This window comes from Battus philenor, unplaced genomic scaffold (genome assembly GCF_028537555.1).
Source record: "Battus philenor isolate CCGP_79_NKW_IND1 unplaced genomic scaffold, ilBatPhil1.0.hap1 SCAF_26, whole genome shotgun sequence".
NCBI classification, from domain to species: Eukaryota; Metazoa; Arthropoda; class Insecta; order Lepidoptera; family Papilionidae; genus Battus; species Battus philenor.
The window spans coordinates 3,301,387-3,325,914 of record NW_027181689.1 but is presented as its reverse complement, the minus strand read 5'-3'; the positions used below and the strand labels follow the sequence as shown (position 1 = coordinate 3,325,914).

Sequence of the window (24,528 nt, the reverse complement as noted above, 5' to 3'; positions counted from 1 at the left end):
CAGAATGAAACAACATTTTTAAGTAATTTTTCTATGAACCAATTACATTTTCCTACTTTTTTTTTCAAACATATTTTTATTTTGTTTTTGACTTACGTTTGTGATTTGATATTAACGATATCACAATTTTGTACAGCAACAGGCACGCTCGGGGCAGAGCATTAGCGAGCGGACCCTGGAGGAGTGCTGGTCGACACTGCAGCGAGTGAGTTGGCACCTGTTTCAATGCGTATTGTTATCTTCCAAGAGTAGGGGATATGCGGCGGTCGATATATCGATGCGTTCGTGTTCCAAATTTAAATTTCATTTTTTATACTTATTGTGTGTGGCCATCATTAAATTTACTTTCAGTTTATTAAAATTAAAACATGAAGTAAACAAGCTATTTTTATTTTAAATACAAACAGCGATTAAAAAATTTTGATTCGAATATTCACGCAATCGACATACCGCGCCAAAGCATAACCTCGCAAAGGGTATTGGTTACTAACTAGTAACATTTAGAATAAGTATATATTTAAGTGTGCCGCAACAACAATTGTCAGATTGAACTTTTTAAATATTCCAATTCCGATAACATTAAAAGTAATGAATTCCTCGCGCGTATAATGATTTTATCGGGCTCTTTACCGGCGGGTGGCAAAGGAAACATTGTTAGGTCTTTTTGATGCAAGGCGAAACTTAAATTAGGTATCTAGGTCTCATCTATTTCTTGAATATTCATTACGTTTTATACCGATAGCGGAATTCAAACGTTTTATTTTAGAATTCATTATGAAAGTCTTCACGTAAGACAATGTACTATCTATGTTATATACATTACGTATATTATCACACACGTAAACATAATCACGCTAGCGTATTAATATGTAATAATTGAATACGTGTTAACAATTTTTACCATGAGATTTTATTTGTTTTTTCATAAACATTTTACTATTTAAGACAAATGTCAGTCTTCGTATTTAACATAGTTAATAGCTAACACAACCGCCAACTACATAGTTAAATTTAATATTTTGTAATTTTAATTTAATAAATCAAAGAAATATGAATATGCTTTTAGATATTTAAAACTAAAATTATTTCTTTGTTTTTAAATTTCGCTATTAATTTTTTAATAACTATATAACTTACTCAAAGCACAGATAATTTTAAAAATATGACTTATATTTATTTACTTAATAACATTGCATAGATATTATCATAATTTATTTTATGATAAATTAATTAAAACTATAAGAATAGGTTACATCTAAAATAATTCATAGGACATATGAAGGCAAAGACCGGACCGTTCCGCCGTGGGCGAGATACATTTTATTTAATCTGTGATCGCACCTCTTTGCTTTTATTTTGGCGGCAAAATACATCTGCGTACAAGGTGCCGTATGCCATGTTCAGGAAGTACCCGCACCAAACATCTGCGCTTAGTTGCGTGGTACAATATTTATAAAGGTGTAATCTCAACTTTATACGTTTCATAAACCCTTGTCTACAAGGTGCGAGTAATGCATGCTTTACATAGATCGCCCAAGAGTAAAGTTGATTTTATCTCTTAAATGTTCATATAGATATTTTATTTATGTACGATATTCTTTTTTATAAATTTAGACATGCGAGCATTATTAACAAAAACATATACGAACATTGTCATAGTCAAATTTTTAACTAAGGCTTACGTTAATAATGGATTTGCACAAATTTCAATTAGATAAAAAATACGAAGGCGAATAAAATCTAAAATTACATAGCCAAGATTTTTTAACCCTTTATAGCCTGATATACGAAAGTGATTCTTTTTAATATTACTGTGTTTGCTAGAGGGTCTAGATGAAGGGAAAAATAGATTTTTTTTTTAATTTCGTTGGAAAGAATATTATACAACAGTAAAATTCGTACAGTCAACCTATAAAAAAAACTAATAATAATGTGAACATTCGGTTTAAAAGATTGGTATCAAAATTGAAACTCTAGGCTATTAAGGGTTAATGATTTCAAACCTATGACAGTTTTTAAGTAGATAATGAATTACATCAATTATTACAATAATTATTTAAACGTAACGGGATGGAACGGTAAAAAAACCAGTTCGTTTTTGACTCTATACAGAGACGAGCCAAGAGGTTAAATGCTATATATAAGCTTCAGAGCTTGCAGAGAGTGCGTCGGAGTTACATGAATTAATTTCCCCTTCTTTATACCGTCGGACATCAAAACACATGGATTCGTAACTGTCATACACGGTTGAAATCACTTCAACCAAGACTTAGTTTTTTTATACTCCTATTATAGTGCGAACAGTCAAGGAATAGAATAACCTACTGGGGTCGTTGTCCAGCTGGGAGTTTTCAAATCAAAAGTGAATAGGTATCTTCTAGGCAAGAATGTACTTTCGTAAAACTCGTCCACGCTTAACATCAGGTAAGACAGAGGTCCAAATAGTAGCCCTCATATCAAGTGAAATCCGGCTGCTGTTTTTATAACCAATAAAAACCAATGACTCGATCGAAATAGATATACTGATGTGAGGGATTCCGATAACTCAATTAGTAGCCTTTTTTAAGCCATAGTCCCACACGCTGTGTTACATTGTATAGTCCGTCCCAGGCTATATCACGCTACCCCCGAAACTCTAGTAATGTTATCACTTTCGTTCGAGACCACGTCAATCCAACATCCGCGTCAAAAAAGATTGAGAATTCTTCCTTATACAATACATAGATCGATAACAGCCTTCACGGAGTCTTCACTCCCCCTGTATCCCTATTTCAAATGGTCAAAGTAAAATGGTAGGAGATATTAAAAATGACCGTGAACCAGCACACTTTACTAAGGCAACTTTAATAATAACACAAGACTGAAAAGATATTTTGATTTATGAATTATGGTGTTATATAATTCGAGCGTTGTTTGTAATGAAAATAAGCTTATGGAACATATTGTAGACGAGAGGAAAAAAGAAAGAAAGAAGATTTTTGTTGCTTGAATAAATTTAAAATAAAAATGTAATAAAATGATAATATTATTGAAATTACCAACAATGGAAATTCTCACTGAGTTACGTATTGCAGTAGAGCCTATTTTGCACTACAGCCTTGATATATCATAACGACCTTCTTTCAAACGAACTCTGGAGTGGTGATCCCTAAATATTAAAAAAAATGAAAATTATATAAAACTCTTTAAATTTGGAAGGTCGTTGGGTATAAAATAGTAATACGTGTACATGCCTATTTATTCTTACCTTATATCTTATTTAAACAGGTGTAATCTTTCTTGTGCACGCTTACAAATGAAATTGTTTAAGTAAATATAAATTAGGAGTACGTTTATCACCATAATCTATTTTTCAACGTGATAATACTCTGTAAAACTAAATCTCTCGTCAGGTTCACGCCTTGTTTGTCCCAAAACATGACTTTCAATTTTTCGTGCACAATTTTTTCTGGCGTTATAACAATGTTTGCTCACCAAAGAGTATACCAGCAAAGAGGCCTTTTAACACTGTTAATATGGCGCGTTGAAGCACAGGTGCCTAAAAAAAAACAAGCACCCAACGTACGTTGGACGTTAAACGGAAAAGTGCACTCTGGTAAAATAAAAACTGTAGTCCGTACGGCGTAGCACTTGATCTTTCGGCGGTGAACTGGAAAAGTGACGTGATTAGAGTCGTATCTGTACTAAAATATTTTTAATTTTCAAATTTCAACAAATTTACTAGCCATTCGTATAGAAATAAATAAAATAATGCGAATTTATTATTATACAACTTAGGTATAGTAAAATCTGAAAAAAGTAACCATAATAACTTATTATAAAGTGATAATAAGTATTAAATTCAAAATTCGGACTATTACATATTATAATTAATTATTGGTTATTATATGTCCTCACTGATTTTGTGCTTCTAAAAGTAAATGACCTGTCGCATTCTAATGGAAAAAAACAAATTAATGTAATAATTTTCAAGACAATCCCTTTTTTCATGTTAATTCGAAATAGGTGTAATCTTTTTGCTGACGAATGAGCTATATCCCTAACCCTTTCAAAGCTTTTACTGCTATAACCAATCACTCTGTATGTTTAGTTTAAAAGCAATGCACCTCTTCATACTTTATGTTCTAACCAACAGCACTTGATGCAGGTCCAAAAAAATCTTTAACATTTGCATGTCGATCCGCAATGAATTTATAGTTATTGCCGCGGGATTTATTGCCGGCGTTGCTTTCCGAAACGTAACCGCGGGAAAATGACCGCCGTTCGAAATTTAAAATTCAAATTGCGATTGTTTTTTCGTTCCGAAATTGAAACAATTTTGACGTTCGCCGCCCGACCGGGACATGTGTTTTTAGCTTCTTGTCATTTATTTCGTTTTCCTGGTACGCCTGTTAGGTTTAGTGATGGTCTGTGTATATCCGTTGTTTTAGAACAGTCTAAACAACCGGTACCAAGTTAATAGATTATTATCTAAGTTAATTAAAACCCACATAGTATTTTCTAGTGAATAAAATGAATAAATAAATAGTTATTTAAGTTAGCTTTGATGCAGTCTTATTTCAAAAATAGACTTAAGCCTTTTAACTACCAAATTTAAACAAATTCACTTGAAAATCTACCATTTGAAAGGCAATATAAAAATGAAATATTAATGAAAATATCGCGCACACCATTTTGTCTTGTCTGCTTCATAAAATAATAAAAATTTATAATAAAATTGAAACCGCCAAAATTCACTTAAAACTAAATATAGTATGATTGTTTATGTAAATGCTTTGATAGTAAATGGTGAATGTATAACTCATTTATCAGCAAAAAGTTTTGAACCTTTGCAACGATTTAGAATCGCCTTGTATAACGTGATTAATCTGTAATATGTTACGTTTTCTCTATTGAAATGTGACGGAATAATAAGTTCTGACAGTATAAATTCTACAGGGAGAAATATTAAACTAAAAATAATTTTAATATATAGTGTTTCCAATTTTGTAAACGCATTTTCTTACTATAGAATAATTACGTCATTATTTCTGTAACCATTGATTTTTGGATCGAGTGTTATACATTAATTGACAACAAATGAGCTTTAGATTCATCGCTTTAAAGCTCATTACACATATAACCAATCACCCTGTATACAATGCCTCAAGAATCTAAATAGCTCTTATTTATTGACTTTATTAAAAAAATATAAATAGCTAGTAACGATTTTCTGGTACGTGAACATCACTATGCGGCCGCTTTATCTGGACGTATTTTTAATACTATTTTTTTGGTACGGCGATAGTAAATCAATTGCGTTGTCTTACTTTTTGCCCGTCGGTATCTTTGTTACGAATATTGCTTTTAAAACGTACTTAATGAACGTCGGGCCTAGTGTTCGGTACTTTTGGTCGATTTAAATTTAGAATTTATTTAATTTTACTAAGTAATTCAAACGTACCGCCTTAGAAGAACTATTTAGTTGATTTTTACTTTCATTCATTTAGACATATGTTAATAAATTTATTATATACATACTGGAATCTAAAACAAACGTACCGTGAGGTGATTTATTTATTCGTTTGTTCGTATTTTTATTAATTAATTTGTCTAGCGACTATTATTAGTGACCTCTACCATGGCTCGAGAAAAAACTAAATACTTAGTTGCTGATAAAATATTAATTTAAGCGCACTCTGGTTCTGCTACCATCCGATGAAGCTGCTAATGAAAACACGCGAGCAGAATTTCTCAAAAAAACAACAACTTTTGTAGTATAAAAATACAATTTACATTAGATTAACACTAAACAATAAGATAAGGTTGTTATACTTTTATCTAATATATAAAATTCTCGTGTCACGGTGTTCGAACTTGAACTCCTCCGAAACGGCTTGACCGATTTTTACCTAATTTTACATGCGTATTCAGTAGGTCTGAGAATCGGCTACTATCTATTTTTCATACCCCTAAGTGATAAGGGTGGTCCACCCCTAAATTTTTTATCATATTTTTTTACAAAATTTTTTGTTGTTATTTTTTTATGATACAGCATACAAATATACGTACAACCCTAAATTTTCACCCCTCTACGATCAAACCCTTATTTTTTATTTGTTAATTAAAAACTTTATTTTTTTTGCAAAGCAACGTTTGCGGGATCAGCTAGTATTTTATAATATTAGTAACCGTTTAGACACAACTGTGAAGGTGTCTACAATACACTCCCGTGATATATTAATCGGAAGTAGAGACACTGCGTGGATAGTCCCTCTACTACATGGTTGCACAGACTTATTAATACTAGGGGCCACTCGGGCAAATCATGAACTTATGGCGGGCCGGCCGCCAGAAGTATAGGTAATTAAAGACAACAAAGAATTGATAATAATTAGAATTCAATATTTTTCGAATGTACGAGAGTATTATTTTTGTTGTCGGCGAGCCACCAGTATTCGACCGGCGGGCCGCGGTCTGTGTATCCATGCTCTACTAGATGGACCGACGACATAGTTAAAGTTGCAAGAAGTCGATGGATACAGGCAACGCAGAACTGGTCATCATGACAATCTTTGGGGGAAGCTATACCTTGCAGTTGGCGTCCATCGGCTGAAAACAAGAGAAAGTAGAATTCAAAAGAAGTAAAAAAATTCCATTAAATGAAGTGATGAACAAAGCTTAGGCATAAATCTGTCTATTAATATATTAAAGATATTGGAACAGTCATAAAAATCGTCTGAGTTTGTCGTGGGCTTTTCTTGAATTTGGGCGCGTGTGGAACCCGCGCTGTTAGTTTAAAGATGTCATTGCAGTGACGTGTTCCATTGGTAATAATAGATAAAATGATTGCAGTACTGGTTCCAAGATTATCAGAATTATAATTATAATAATTAATAGTTTGTAGTTAATAGCAAAAAAATAACAGAACTTTTACTGTTGTATCATTTATTTTAAGTTCAGTACCGTGTATAAAAATTAGGAATGTAGAGAAATATATAATTTAAATTTATTAGTTAGGATTATTTCGACTAAAAAACGTCAACTGCTATAAATAGGCCTACCCTGTACATTTAGAGTAGGCCTGGTTGAATTGTATCACAATTGTTAAAAATTCCGCATGGACTGCGACAAAGTTAAACGAATTGCAATTTTTAACTGTAACATCTTGTAAAAGTATCAAAACCATTTGTAGGGTGAGAGAAAAGGGGTGTTGTAATTATGAAAAGTGTCCGAAGCGGGAGGAAAAATTCTGCGGGAGTAGAGCGTTTAAAAAAAAAAACCCGGTTTAATGACCGAACGGCTTTTAAAGTTAATAGGTTTGGAAAGATTGTCTCCGCGCCTTGATACTCTTCTATAACGAGTTCTCGACCTGATACCGTTAAGTGTCTGGAAGTGGTTTTACTTTTAAATTTTACTTATAGACATGAAAAAAATTTTTAACTGCCATGTACCACTAGGCTAGGATAGGGTACCTAGACCTCTTTACAATGACTAAGTTAGTAAAGAGCTTCACCATTCAGGTCTAAGTTAAGTTTAGCCTAGTAATCACACTATAATACCACCAATATTCAAAGTACACTTTAAAACGCACCTTTGCAAACATGACTAAAATACAGATGACATTAGTGAACGTGAATAAATATAAACATGTGTTTACACGCGGCCACTTTTTTATAGTTGTGCTAGTGAATATTTTCACTTATACATTTTTATTTTCACAAGTCTTTTTTGTTGACGAATAATAACGTCTATAGGTCCAAGTTGCTAGGTTTGCAGGTCATCACAATCTTATCACAAAAAAATCACAAAATTTACCAATGCACGGACATACTAAATTACAAGAACAAACAATCAATTTAAAAGTAGGAGAAAAAGTCTGCGTCGTGCAAATGACAGATGCATGTAAACGCATCTTTATCTAGTTTTTACCGAGACGAAAGTTTATGCACATGCTAGTATTGACCCTGTAGTGTGAATACACAGTAACGCTTAAACTCTACTGTTTGACCATAGATTTTAATAAGGTTTTTTTACATAATTGAAATGAAGGAATATGTTAAGTAATTTGTTAGATTACACTATGAATAGGGGCCTGTTAAGCGGTTCGCGGACGTTTCTTTGCTTGTACTTTTTTCCACCGCCATAACTCACGGCGAAGGAAGCGGTTTTTTGGGCGAAAGTTGTAAATTTATTTTGTAATTAGCGGCGAGGCACTCTTAACACCGCGACATTATTAGAAAACTTTAATATTACTCGTAAAAATATCGTTTTTTCGGACACCTGCCCGACGCCGTGAATACTTTATGCTCGTAGAGACGTAAAGAGAGTTACGAAATAAAAACCAAATTCAGTGTTGCGAGATATGATTGTCTGTCCATCATTATTGATGATTATTTTACTTTACAATACTCTTCATATAAAAAAATGGATGATATTACAAAAATTACTTTTCATATTTTGCTTCTCATATTTATATGTTTTATTAAACAGATACAGGTCGAAATAAAGTTAATAATGATGGTGTTAAAACCTTTTTTCAAGACATTTGCAGCCATTCATTTAAAAAAAATTATTAGCCGTTATTTTTTCACGGCTGGTTATAACAAGTATTATTCTTTGCCTTTTTCCGGTTTCTACCCGGTTTCATCTACCTATTTCCGGCAACTCGTATACAGTCTATATATAATATATGTTAGAGTTCTCTAACGAAATCCGTCATACAAATAGCGCATTTAGGATTCTTACTAAAGTTAAATCGACTAACATAGATTACGTTTATAAATTGTTCACATAAATAGCTAACATTAATTTTTACGACATTTCGCTTATTAATGAATAATTCATGAATAATAATTTGAAAGGAAAAACGTTTAGAGTATGAAAAATGGTTGATTAGCGGAACACGATGTCGACGTCACAACGGTTGGAGGTTGAATTTTCACAAACACTACAAATTGGCGGGAAAACAGCGCCCTCCTGAGACCGACGGTGTAAGCGAAAAACTCGACAAAAATTAGATTTCTTCTATATACAGCGCCTAATAGTTTTGATACTTGAAGTTCAAATAAACTAATCGATGATTTGAAAAAATTGAATTTAACATTTGTAAGTAATTTTAAATTCTTCAGAATTAAGGATTTGTTAAAATAAATAAATTTTCTTTAGAACTATAATCCCATGACGAAAGAAATTGTAACTCGAAGTTATAACGTTCCGTTCTTGATGTCTAAATTACAAAACACATATAAACCAATAGTTTGATTTCTATTTTGTGTATAGTGCATATATGACATAGAGTAAAATATTACAATTATTAAAACGCAAAGCACACAAGTGAAACCAATTGAAATGTAAGCGTTAGTTGTGCCTTATTGTCGTATTTATAAACTCCTTTCAAAGCACGGAGCACCGGCAAATCCGGTAAAAAACAAATGTAATCTTGGACCCTGGATACTGTGGAAACCCTGAATTATCACTATAAAGATAATGTAGCAACAAGACCTAGGCTAAGCGTCTTCAGGGTTTTGCCACCTCAAACTCGTTGAAGCTAGAAATGGTAACGGACAAACAAAATTTGTTATTAATAAAAATGGGTAATAATGGTTCCAGAATTTACAAAAAAATCTTTAGTATAAATTATCGCTAAGTGAAAAAAAAATGGGAAAATTTAATGAAAAAAAATTTATAATTTAAAATATCAAGATTTTAAAGCGCTCTATATTCCGAGCTAATGGGCCGTGCTATACAGTAAAAAAGGCGTCGACGACGGTGGAAGATAAAAATTAGCTGAAATTAAAACAGTCTAACGAAGGCCATTCTGTTACCAGACCTCCTTGCCTCCGAGTCAACTAATTCTTGACTTATTTCTTGCTTTTAGCAAGTGCTCCATTTTCATTGAGTTTATATGAAGTACATCTTGACTCGTGTTTTTATATAATTTATTTTTAATAGCTCTGTGAAAAATATAACGCTGAGTTAAATAATTTTGCGCTAAAATATTTTACATTTTGATAGTTATATCACTTAATATTCTCACATTTTTAATTTTACTAATAAAAGTTATTTGGTATTTAAAAAAGTCTCAATAGTAAAAAAGTAATACAAGATAAAGATTAAATAATCAATGCCGTAAGTAATATAGACAAATACCACAAACAATATATCAATATTTATTAGTTAAAGCACAAAAAAATGTTACTAAAAATTGTTTTTCACCTCATTTTTTAACTCGTTTATAAACTGGATGTAACTATTGGTATAAAGGGTAGCTCCTCAATATATTAAACTTATGAGAGACTGAAAAATTGCTTCTTGGCACTGATAGTTCCTCTCCTTAGGTGGGCTATGACGGTGATTTCTCTGGGTGATTGAATTAGAAATTCGTAGTCGAACGAAATTAGCCTCTTTAGCCTAGCTGGTTAGCAAGGTGGCAGTGGGTAGACCACATAACACGCAAAACAAATGACCACTGAAGCCTTAAGGTTTTATGTGACCACGGACAGGCAGTATTGTACCCGCGCGGGAGACAGAAAACCTTGTTAGAGTCGTCGGACGACACTAGGCGCTTTCAATAAATATATAAACCATAATCTTTGATCCTTGTTTAGTAATATTTTTATTTGTTTTGTCATCGTTTGACTATAAATCATTAAATGTTCTTAGTGAGATAGTAATAAAGTAACAATTGTAACTAATTTTATATTTCTAAGCTTCTAAGTTTGTACTTTCTTACTGCCTTTTGTTACTGTTTATCTCCAATAAAGTGAATAAATTAAAATAAATAAAGTCGGTCCCAATGGAAATCTACGATAGATCCATATCCAACAGTAAACGACTTAATAATGATTTCTGCTCCTTGTGTCGTATCCCACACTACAGATGATCGTGACGCTTTAGAAAATTTTGTAAATTAAAGTAGGTAATTATAAACAAATAGGCAGTTTTTGAAAGAGGTTTGATAAAATTGATTGATATCGTAAGTTTTATTTTCATTCTTCTTTTCCGCCGATATACGACCACTACAAGGCATATGCCTACCTCAAATATTGCCAAGATATAAGAGTCGTCAACTATATCGTCGGTCACCTAGAGGCAAGCATGCCCATTAAATATGTCTATTTCAATTGAAGTAATTATATTGAGTTAAAAAACAACATTTTGTTTGCAAACGTTCGTTACAAAAGACGGAAGAAAGAAAATACCCGTGTCATATCATTTGCAATAACCTTACAACTCATCATTAAGCAGCACTTCATTTAGTGCATTTGCCGCACGGCTGAATCCTAAGTACCGAACATAAGACCTAAGCAGGAAGAAACGTAACGCAATCATTATTTAAAATAGTATAATGAATTGGTTATTATACGGTTTCACGCTTTGTTGACCTCGGTTGGATATTTTAAAAATAAAACTTTTTTACAAGCATTGCCGTACAGACTACTATTTTTAAGGTTATAGATGAATTAATAAATATAGATTTTACTTGAAGAAAAAACTATAATAAACGAAAATAATCAAATAATAAAATTACTAATAATTTTTTTGACATTCTAAATTTAATATTTCATTCTCTATATCTCCCCTCTCTTTCTAATTTGTTCTCCCTCGTTACATTACTCCCCTTCGTCTCTCTCTTTCTAGCCCCTTTTTACGATTATTGTAAAAAAATTGTGCTGTCTTTTTTAATTAGTTTCAATTTTATTATTTCACAACAAGGAGATACTAAATCTTACTAAATTAAAAATATATTCCTACAAAATAGCAAACACTACACACAAATGCATTGATATGTATTTTATTTTCATATTACTTTTTGTGCATTTACTTGTACGATGTATTTTTTTTACTCTCAATTAGGTTTACATTATTTCTTTACAAATATTCTTTGTTATAAAATATTTTGTAACCTTCTGTTTCTTTAATCTTGTAACTGATGATATAGATAATAAAATAAAAAAATAAATTTAAAAATATAATTGACAGTCGAATTCTTACCAAAAATAGATTGTATTTGACATATTACTTATACTGGAATATTTTAAAATATCAAGGATCACCGCGAATCTAAAACCTATGGAATAAAATAGTTTTATAAGAAAGCATCGACATATACGGCAACACAAGAACTCAAAAAAACTCACGTCAGTGAGAGTAGCGATGAAAAACTACTATACGTCCATCTCTTTTACACTCAGGCTATCTTTACAGCGCGAACATGTGTCTTGATACTTTTAAAATTTTAAACATTGTTTAGTTTCGTCCTCAAGCTATATTAATAACTTCTATTAATATTTATAACAGTCACAGCTATTTTCGATATTTATATCTGCTAATATTGTAACGGATCATTAAGCAACAAAGTTAAAACACCGTAAATATTCGTTTAAAGCCCCAAGCACGTGTTTACGAAAATTTATTTAAATAATCGCCGTACGTACTGCAAAAAATTTATATGCATTTTTAAACAGACTTCACGATACGTTGTTATTTATTTAATAATATACCTACGGGGAAGCGTAATCTATATATACACTATTTATACATAATTATAAATTCATAGAACGTAGGCGGCTGATAGGCACATTATCAATTTCCTATGGAACCATTAAGAAGCGTCTTCGGAAGACCCTGGATCCTACTGGAAATCTGTTAAGGAGATACATGGATATAGTCCAGCAAAGAATATTCTACGTCTGAAATGATGACAATGATATAGAAGGAAATAAAAATAAAGCGGAGAAATCTCATCATCTAGATGGGATTCTACCTTCCAGAAGCCGTCATACAATCCATACAGTCGAGATATAAATATTTCTATATATACATATACACACACACTTAATATTTAAGATATGGTCAAGTACCTAAATCATATTAAATTTTTCCTCTTAGTCACTCTTTAATCAAAATATTTATTCAATTAATGCTCATTACATTTGTAATAAACACAAGCGCTGAATGTATGAGTTAATATTGTATATTTAATTCTTAATGTCTTTCATAGTGCTTAACATTTATAAATATTATAAAGACGTGAGATATTACATGATCCAGCTAGACGGTTATAAATAAAAAAGACAACGTTTGTTAATAGTTATAATTCTTCGGGGCACAATTTCGAAACAATAGTATCAAGAGATATGGAGTTGACGCAACGCGCGAGCCTCAAACTAAGGAACCTCGCGGATATAGCCGGCTATAATAAAAAAAAGTTAGCGAGTACACACATAAGTGCATTACGATGGTACTTGCGAGTCCACAACTATAGTACTTATAAACAGAACGCCTACGACCCACGTCTCGAGCACAGCCATTTTTTGCACCACTCTGACATTTGAAAAATACATTTTGACGAAAACAGACACATTTTTTGTTGCCGGCAGCTTTCGCGCAGTTAAAACGCGTCCTTGAAACTAATTTTACATATAATAACATCATTACGAATGTGACGTAATAAGAAAGTTTCTGAACTGGTGCGAAGGGATCTTGTGCCGTTTTTTTAACGAAGTATAAGTGAAGTGTTACGAGTTCTAAACGAGTGAGATGCGTGACATTAATAGAGTTCGTTCGGAAATTGTTTCGGTGGAATATCGATGCAGGTTTTGTACGATTTTTTTTTATATCACCTATTCTCTGATTCATTTTATACTACTTATATTATTAATACATTCTATAAGTATTTTAAATAGGTCAATAGTAAACGAGTGTTAGTTTATTTTGAAAATAAAACAATATTGCAGTGTTAGATTATATTCTTAAGCAATGTAGAGAAAGTGATCAGAATACGGCAGCATGCTAAATGCCATGGCATTTGCATATTTTTGCAATCAATGGATAATCTTTACGTTCTCAAATGAGACAGCGGTTATTAAATTTTACATAACTTAATAAATACTTGTCTTCCAAATTTAAACATTTTGTCAATAAGAATAAAATATATATAAACTGTGTTAGTAATTAATTTTAATTTATGCTTTTAGAAATAGATGTACCACAGATTAACTATAATAAATTTTGGCGCAATTTATTCCCGCGTTTCGCTAAATTATATGTTGAATATCGTTTTTAGATATGAAAAATGCATAAGTAAGACAAATTACGTAAGCGACTTGCATCAGTAGATTTAGGAACATTCAAATGATGTATATTTACACATCTTGAATAAATTATCAAAACAATTCATTATTTTTAAATAACATTTTCTACAACTTCATATGGCTTCTTTGACTTGTGTAAAGAATAGGTTGTATATATATTGACATAATAATATATTGACACAATAATCTATGTTCAAATTTAAAAAAAAAATTATGAAGCATCTAATACGTAATTCACGTGAAAAATAAAACGAATACAAAAAACGGTGATGACAAAATTAATTTCATCACTTAAAAAAATAAAACTCTAATCAATACTTTCAAGTTTACACAGTATTTTTTTTAATTAAGTTAAAACAACACGCGGGATCATTAGTTACATGTGTAAAGGCTTTAAACGGGTTTATGTATAGCTTATTTGCTATAAATTTAACCAAAAATCAGTGGCTTCCACCGTAATAAACAACGTTGTGATAATATGATACGAAAAAGTGTTTCCAAAATTCTTATTGATAATCAAATTGTATATTGTTTACTATCTAACTTTTTAATACTAGAAGTTATTTGCCTGTCGTATTTCAATAGAAGAAATAAGTATTTCAATATCTACTTTATACAGAGTGACTGTAAATAGGCGTAAAGGGCAGATGAGGGATACATTCAAAACTTTAAAACTTTTATATGTATAATTAATAACCCTGTGACTGGTTGTAAATATTTAATGTTATAAGACAAAAAAAAGAAATATACAAAATATGGAAAATCAAATTAACATAAACGTATAAATAACACACATATATACGTATAAATAACACACATATAGTTTCGCGTGTCGTTTTATTATATGATAAATCATATATTTTTAGAACGTTAAAAAAAAATATTTTAAACTATTACTCAAAAACATGCAATATTGGACATTGTACGACGGCCAATATTTAAGAAATGCATTCATTAATATTAATGAAAAACACACATTTTGATTTTTTTTTAATTTTCAACCGAAAAGACAAAGATTTCGTCATGGTTCCACCAACGATTTGTAATCGTTTTTTTTTTTTCGTCATATATTAATATTTTTTCATTTTAAACTAAGCATTTGTTATATTTTTTTAATATGTTACCGTATTATATCGCAACAAGGAGAAAGTTACATTTTATACTTATAACTGACAACGTATTGCGCACTTTGTTCGTATTTTAAAAATAAACTTCTTTTGTCTGTCAGTTCATTTCTCAAGGCTCGGCATTTAAGGTCATCATATTATAAATAAAATAATGTCATCGTTATAAATCGCTCCCTTTGCGTATATAATTGTTAATTATATTAAGTACATTATGTGTAACTTTAATGCAAACTAAGGAACATATAAACGTATATACCTATGTTGTTTGACGTTTAAAAAGAATGTAAATCCGTGTAATATATCCATATGTATTTTAATGACTCAATGAACGTTATAACAAATCGAAGTGAACACAAAAAAATAAGTTATGTAACTCGACTCTACGCACACAGACACGTTGTTGTCGTAGGTCAAGACTCCGCACGCACACACGTACGCAGTTTAAAAACACGAAGAGAGCAATGCACGCAGAAGCTTACGGTATCAGTTTTCGCGAATATAACAATTTTTCGATACGTACGTACCTATGTAACACAAACCACTCGTTTCCTTTCTCTTTCTAATTGGGGCACCTTCCTACTTTAGAGACTGAACGCTGCTAACTATCCAAGCGAGCGTATTAATGAGATATTATCTTTTTTATTTAACTAAACCAAGAATAGGATTCGCGAAAGCTCAACCTAAAAAGAGAATAATATTTCTTCCGTTTGTCTAAACTCGTTGCGCACGCGTCGGCTTTGAATGTGGGCGTTGGGCGCGTGTGTGCGTGAGCGCGTCGCGTACACACGTAGCGACCTACTAACTCGCGTGTGTGAGTGATGCGTACGGACAAACTCTTGACTTAGGTTAGGGAGGTGAGCGACCTCTTCTCTCGTTTTGCGCAGACTCCATTTTATTTTTATTATGGCCAAACACGTGGACTGCCATCGACAGATACTGCGCTTTTATTGCATTATCTTCCTCTTTGAAGCAATTTATAGGGTTTGAAGTTGAGAAATAAAATATATTTAAGTAACATTAACTAGAGATCATCTGATTATTCCCTAAACTTTAGACTTATTTAATATATTTCTAGGTGGTAAAGTGATTGTGAATTAATTACTCTACTCCCGTATTAAAGAAATTGTAAATGCGATCATTAAAAAAACCTGCCGGAATTTGTTTTGGGCGTTTCTCAGATCAGAACGCGTTAGGATTTTTGATAAAACTTGATAATGGATTTCTCTATAATACTACTGTAATAAAAACATTGTAAAAGTGATCTACTCTCAGATCTGGGCGTATTTGGAACTTTAAAGGCTCCTTTACGAAGGTGTTGAATCTGATTCTAGATTCTATTAATTTAGGCTCTTCTAGGATTCTTCGTTTGACTTAAACAAGTACATTACTATAAATAACATACCTAGAACACTATCGTATTATAAATAAAATACGCAATAAAATATATATCCTGCTCTTGATTAATTAAATTGTTTATATTCCAAATAATTTATGCATTTCCGGCACATTTTGTTAACACATAAACGAAGTTCTTTGTGTAAAACTAAATAAACTACGTGTATGCTTATTACTGATTCATTTAGTTCCAAAAATAACTGTCACATGAATAAATAATTTGCACACAATGTCCTTAGGCACGACTACTTGAAACTTTTCAAAAATTTTAATCCGAAGTGCGACGTTGAGGTGTTAAAATGGATATACAGCTACTGAATGTTCTTAACTTGAAGGAAAGGATCAAAATTCAAACTTAAAATATCGTTATTCAGGTAGACATTTATACGCATTTTGAAATCATCATCTCTGAACTGGTCAGAAACACAACAGATCCACAAAACTAAATATAACAATATTTGAAGTGTATGTTTTAATATCAATCATGCAAATGTATCAACAAACCAAATTTCACACATTTCGTTCATTGAAATAACTTTGTTATATTAAAATTTATTTAATAACATAATTTTAATTTTAGTTTTAAAATTAAGGAAAGAAACCTTATTATAACCTTATTTAATAACAACATTAAAATTTATTTAATAACATAATTTTAATTCTAGTTTTAAAATTAAGGAAAGAAACCTTTTTTTATTTTCAATACTATATTATATATTTTTGACTCTATGTAAATCATGACGCGGTTTGAACCATTACAATTTTATTTTAAATTGAGAGATCAATTTGATGACTATCAAATGGACTCTTCTAGATTCTTCTCTGGACTTACACTAGTGAGAAATGATAAACATATAAAGCAACCATTTTACTTCTGTTCTTTTATATCTTCATTGGGTATATATTTATTAACATTTTATTGTCCAACATTGATGAACGTATTTATTTAGAACAAACCAAAACAATAACAACAAAGGAGTAAAATAGGCTTACGAATATGCAGTTTCTGATCAAAAATGAAATTGGAAAAAAGGTGAATCGATTAATACACGATAGTTTTGTTATTATAATGTGATAACTAAAGGACTAATAGACAAAATAGACAAGCATTAATAGTTGATATTAGAGAGAAGACAAGGAATAGAGAGACAAAAGATAAATTTAAAATTTTGTTAGTGTTTAAAGAATGATAAAAGATATTAGGTCGAAGATATTATGTAATTTCTCTCAATCGCAGAATCAAAAGATCGATCCTTTAAAAAAACTAGGAAAATTATGTCCACCTCTGGGCGCCGATGTTGCGCATCGCCCTGTAGTGTAACGTAATCGATGTAAAAATGCAAGTTCGTCGGCTTTGATCGTGACCTGCGCTCGCGCATGAATACTGTATGAACGTAACTTTGTTTTAAAATTACAATGCGCCTCGGCCAGGACGAGTGGAAGGAAAAAAGATATTGGCTAATACTCTGACATGATATACCACGGGAACATAATACGGTGGATAATCTATACGACATGGCTTAGATAAAACATTTGCTGGTATACTAATAAATACTTGAATATAAAAAACTTATTAATTTAGTTTACTTATTTATTCGTGATAGAAACAAAAATGAATTTGTAGCTCCAAATACATGTGTAGAATAATATAATACTTATCGTACGGCTGCCTTAATAAGGCAGTATAAATCATCAATATCGTCATCATTTCTGTTGTAGGATACCCACAGCTGGCCATAAGCCTCTCCTACAGATTTATAATAGAACCTGCAGGGAGCATCCTGTATTCAGCTTCTTCCGACGACTTTAACAACCGTAAAGTAATTTAAAAGAGCTGATCGTTGAGCAGTGGTAGCTCAGTGATAGAGAACTAAGACGTACGATTATAAATCGCAAGTTCGATTCTCAGGATTAACATTGTAACTCAAATTATTTGCATAAATGTATTATAGGATTGCCACTGTTCACAAATAATTTTACAGAAGATGGATAGCAGCGTAGTCTGCGTACCATAATACCAAACTGCGATTGCCAACCTGTCTGCCAAGCGTGTCGATTATGGTATACCCCCATAGATATCATTGGGGGAGTCTTGTGCCTTGCAGTGGACGTCTATAAAGTGAAATAAATGATATTTCTACAGTGGCAAAAGATCGATATATAATATATCTAAATCTCCAGAATAAATATCTAGATGTAATACTGTTTAATAAAAATAGAATAATTAACAAAAATCGATACTTTTTACTGTAACGATTCAACGTACTCACAGAAGGTTATAGGTTACAAAACGTGTGGAATAAACAGTATAGATATTATTAAACGTAACATTTTTGCATCAGTACTAATACAGCCAAATTACTAGAATAACATATCAGATAATTTTATATATATACCAAAATCAAGTTATGTGTCCTAGAATACAAACAATACTAAGCATTACAATTGTTATAAGTAGTTCTATAAGTAATAAAGATGAATCTTGAAGTGGCGATGTTTCTGTAGGATCATAAGAAAGTGCCGGAGTAAAAATAAATACAGTATCAGATCAAGGGGCATTGTACTGTGCGTCGATGCAATACCTACCGCTGTTATCACTGCGTCTTTGTTTTTCTTATCTAGTAGCCCTGAAGGTGCGTTCGCCCTTTATTTTTAAGGACCGAGATGTTTACTCTACGTGAACGATTCATTATTGCAAAGTTCAGGGTCGCTTCGATCAGATTTATGTCGCCTCTCCTTGTTTTCATTCTAATTTTATAATTTACACTCTTCATTCTTCATCATTTTAACCGTCGGATGTCTACTTCTGACCACATGACTTTCCCATAGCTTTTCCAATAGAACCGTTTTGTAAGCATCCAGTAAACCTGATATTGTTGATAGTACAAAATTCGAAATAACAATTATGTGTATAAACATATCTTAAATATTAAATTTAAGCAAGTATTTTTAGTATTGGTAGCATTGCTTTAAACAGAGTTGATTAAGAAAGCCTTAAATATTACAAGTAATGCATTATAGAATACTTCTACCTTGCAACTATATTTGCAATTATTACATAGAAATCATTAGATATGTATGTAGACGCCTATAGCAAGGCATATGCCTAGACATATCTATGGGGGAATATACCATAATCGCAGTGCGGGATTATGGTACGCAGAACGCTGCTGCCGATCCTCTAGAAACTTGTTAGTGAACATTAGCAATCCTATATAATTAATGCACAAAGTATGAATTATATATCACTGTATCCCGGGAATCGAACCAGCGGTCCCAAGTCTCAATTCTAAACCGCATGGCTACTACTACTGTGTATGCTTCGCTTGACCCGTTTTCATTATGTTATAATCTTCGACACTTATATTAAATCTATATTACTGAACAATAATATTAATGAGACGAAATAACATTTGCTTGTAAGTAAATACTATATTAAACAAAAATTTACTGGCAAAAGCTTTTATTGCTATTGTATAATCTGTGTAAGTTTTTAACACAAAATCTTGAGCACCAATATTAATAATATTTATTTGTATATTCTTTTTTATAGATAACTATGAAAAAGAAATTTTAATATTAAAAATACTAATTATTTGTTGAATAAATATTATGTGACATTAAAACGAAAGATGCCTATATACAGTACTTATGACTAGAAAATCTTGAAACTAATGATTTAATATTCATGTCAAAACCACGCTGGCCTTTGACCAAATACTTTGTAATTTTAGTACTTAAAACACTAATTATCTAGAACGAATAGTAAATGACATTAAAATAAACATTATCTACAGTATTATTTTAAAACTAAATCCTGGACACAGCAGTATTTGTAGCATACACTTTATGTATCACTTTGTAATTTTAATACCACATCATATATACAGGGTGAAAAAAAAAATAAAAATTTTGTGAAAAAAAATTATAAAATTTACACCCATTTCCTGCCTGTATAAAATGACCGTTCTGTTATGTTACATTATTTTTTTCTAGTGGAATGCGATTGGGAATTTCTGTCCGTACAGTTTGCAGAGATAGATAATAAATAATGACTTATTTTAATATGTATTAATATGAATTTGAAAAAAGATTTATATTGCTATAATATCATTACTTTATGTATTATTAGTGAATCCATTGATTTTTGGGTAGTGTGTATAAACATTTGTATAAACAATTGACAAGAACTAAACTAGATACATTATATATTATAGTACATTATTAGATGGTCGTTTAATTCTGCCTCAATCAGCGATATCGGTTCGAATAAGGACCTATCCCATACTACGCTAGAAACAAAATTGCATAACGTAATAAAAATGCACACCACGCAGTCATTTCTCCGATAAAACATTGTCCGATATTGCATCATCGTCGACTTGTACCGCAAGCCAAATGATTTCGTATGCATTCTTCATCAAAATTTATTGTATTTTGAACTCTGCCACTTATGTTTTAGACTCAAATTTGTATGAACTGTTTTGTGTTTGATACAATTAACTTAGTCGCTGTAGTAGACCACACATATAAATTTTTATTGTTGACTCATGTGTGTGTGTGTGTTACACAAGCGTAATAGAAACAGTTTTTATTTTAATTTATTTGTTTTTTTTTCTGATCTTTTTTAAATGTGTTTTTGTGTTGTAAATATTTTGTTATGCCAGTATTTTCAATTTATTTTTAATTTTACCTTATAAAACTGTCGTGGTTTGTTGTACTGAGTCATCAAAATGTGTCTTGTGATAATTTTTAAAGTGCGTACGTGTTGTTACAGTGTGTGTGCCGTCTTGTATTAGTGTGTATGTGCATGTGTGAGTGATATCACGCAAAGGAATGAGGTTATCTGAACGCGTTGTCATAGCCGCTACAAGCTCGATTCAAAGAGGAGTTTCAAATGTTTTAGAGTCTACATTAACAGTAAAAAATACTTTAAATTCCAAAAAAATCTAAAATAGTCTTTTTATCACTTTTCACTTTACTGAAGGTTCCCTTTTTCGAGTGAATTTTTGCTAAAAAGAGTTCATATCGCGCCCTTACAATCGCTCTTTTGTATGAAAATGAAAGGGATAGATGATTGCAGTAGGCGTCAACAATTGTAAAGTTAACTAAAGATGCTTTTACTCTGGACTACTTTTTACAAGGTCCAGTACCTACTTACTTTATTACTTATCACAGTAACATCTAATTCAGTGCCAGTTTGTCATTTCCATTGCTTTAATTGTTGGTTGTACTGCTTTAGCAGGATATGTCAATCCATAAGTAGAAATCAGTTGAAACGATATAAAAGTAAATTAAGTTTTTACTTAACTTTTATAATATATTCCAAGTGTGAATCACAGGATGGTTAGTTTTATCTAGTGTAAAAAACAGGCTTGTGTTAAGTTTTACTTAATTTTGAATAAGTTTTTCTCTGCTCTGTTCACTTGTATTATTTTTTAACGAATATTATTTTTTTTACATATTATTTCTATTTCTCCACTTATCAGCGCCACGCATTTCGCAACTCTACACGCACACCGCAGCGACACACACACATGCACACTTTGTTGACATAGGTCAGTGTCGGAACGCTTTGCCCGCGTTTATTACACTTTTTATTCTCTCCCGAGCTCTCTCTGGGAGTTTTGCTCGAAGATTATACGAGAAAGAAATTCCTTTCCTATGACTCTTTACACTTGAAATAAAAGAAATGCAATAATGTATTGTTATTCGCAGATTACAAGCTAACCAAAAAAGAAGAATTTTCCTTTAATTTACGTTCCTCTTGTCCAGTGTTATTTTTAATAATGTCGTCTTTATAACATAACTAGCTATCCCCAGCTTCTTTCACGTTGTAGGTACAGCCTTAAAATACACCCATATTTTAATAAAACCTTTTCTAGATAATTTTTAACGTGCCCAAAAATATAAATATCAAGAGCAGGTCAGCGATCTTGCGTAGGTCGCGGTTTCGACTCCCGCGATACTCTCTTATATAATTCACACATCTGCGCATAATTAAGTTTCCAGAGGATGAACAGTAGCGTCCTCTGGATATAGATCCTCATAGATATTTTTGGAGAAGGCCCATGATTTGCAGTGGGCATCAATAGACTGAAACGACGACGACGTCGAATAAAAAATTCTAGCCAAAAGCGTTTAAAACAAAAGCTATAGTTTGAAAAATGCAATTTTTACGGAACGTCTCAAAACATGTTTCTTGGCAGAATTCCTTAAATTCCGTTCTTAGCTGATCTCTATTTAACAAAAATAAATATTTTAACTCAATTTCTAAGGCTTATGGTTCCTGATATATCATGATGAGTCAGTACACAGTTGGAAATATCTAGATTGTTAAAGTAATAGGTTTGAGAAGCAAGTACTAAAGCTTAAAGATAAAAGTAAAATTAATTTATTTAACATAAAACCTTCTAACGGGACTCTTTTTGATCATAAACGTTGAAACACACACAAAAGTAACAATAAGTCACAAGAAACTGTATCTAGAATCTTCTTTCGTTATCACATTTCGGAGAAAAAAAAAATAGATTTAATATCACAGCTGCTTGCAAAATCATTACACTATTTAGTTTATCACGTATTTTTTTATTACTTCTAACTTTGTCCAAACGTATATGTACTTGAAGACATTGTGTTGTTACATTTGTCCTCAATAATTCCGCTTAAATTATAATTATTAATTAAACTAAACAAATACAAACCTAGGCAATCTTGCATAGCAATCGGATGGAGCGTAGTCCACTCTCTAATGCGGATTACAGGTGATCAAATATGTTTCGAGTCCAGTTCTTATACATGCATTGCTATCGTATCTCAATCCATATATATATATATACATATATATATTTACATACAGGGGTTGATTAGTTATAGGTGTAAAAGCTTGGGGTGAATATATATCTCATTTTCCTTCACATAATGTACAGTATATATTAAAAAATAAATAAATAACGAAATGATAATATTATAAGAAAGTGCTCATATATACAAATTAATAGTAGTTTATTATCTGTTCCTTCAAATCGTACTGCCCAAAAAGTCGCCTGTCGTATCTTAATAGAAATAAATTGATGTAAAATATTTCAGAATTATCTTTATACAGGTTAATTGTACATAGGTGTAACGATTTAAGACCTTAAAGAAATGAGCTAAACATTTGTCTAAAGCTATAACTTTAAATTGGATTTCTGCTTGACTTGATAAAACCACATTAAAAAAAATAAAAAATAAAAATATTAATCGTTTTAATTTTTTATTGTATTAAAGTAGATAATAAATAATTAATCTCCTAATACTTTGCAGAAGTTCTTTGTAGAAAAATAATTACAATTTTCATTGCGCACAATGACGATAGATAAATAACAGTTTTATTTATTAATTATTAATGCACCAGAAATTATAACTAATAAAGTTGTGTATTAAAAAAGCATTACAATAAACAATATGTGTCTGAAATAATTATTTTTTTTCATAAATATTTTTGATTAATATATGTAAATCAAAGATTTGCAATTTATTTAAAAGTCAGATATTTAAAATATTTTATAAAGTAAATGTATTTACTTTTTGAATTAATTCAAGTCAAAGATTTTCTAGAGGTAATCTTTAATATATATAAAAAAGGAGAAATCAGAAAATATATTTCAAAAAGAAATGGCATTAAAATATCAATATTTTAAAAATAGAATATGTAGAAGTTGAATTAATTAGATTTAGCGAATACTGCTTGCTTTTTTCTAAGTAGGAAGTCTAAAGCATGGCTCCCCGTAGGCGGTAGATCGAGACGGCGATATCTAAACTAGACTACGCCGTCTCGCTCGCACATTCCGTATTCTGCTCAATCTAGCCTACATTCCTAGCGTACTTAAATTATGTCTATTTTACCCATGTTAGGCACACCGATTTACTATTGTATTAACCGCCTT

The 24,528-nt window shown here is 31.3% G+C and overlaps 1 protein-coding gene across 1 annotated transcript in view; it reads left to right on the top strand.

The window, feature by feature from the left end:
• The window catches only part of dati (datilografo), a 100,248-nt gene that overhangs the window by 22,944 nt on the left and 52,776 nt on the right, over positions 1-24,528 (top strand). The window contains exon 5 of the mRNA XM_068768509.1: positions 137-205. Within this exon, the coding sequence (XP_068624610.1) occupies positions 137-205 (69 nt within the window). The remainder of the gene's footprint in view (positions 1-136; positions 206-24,528) is intronic.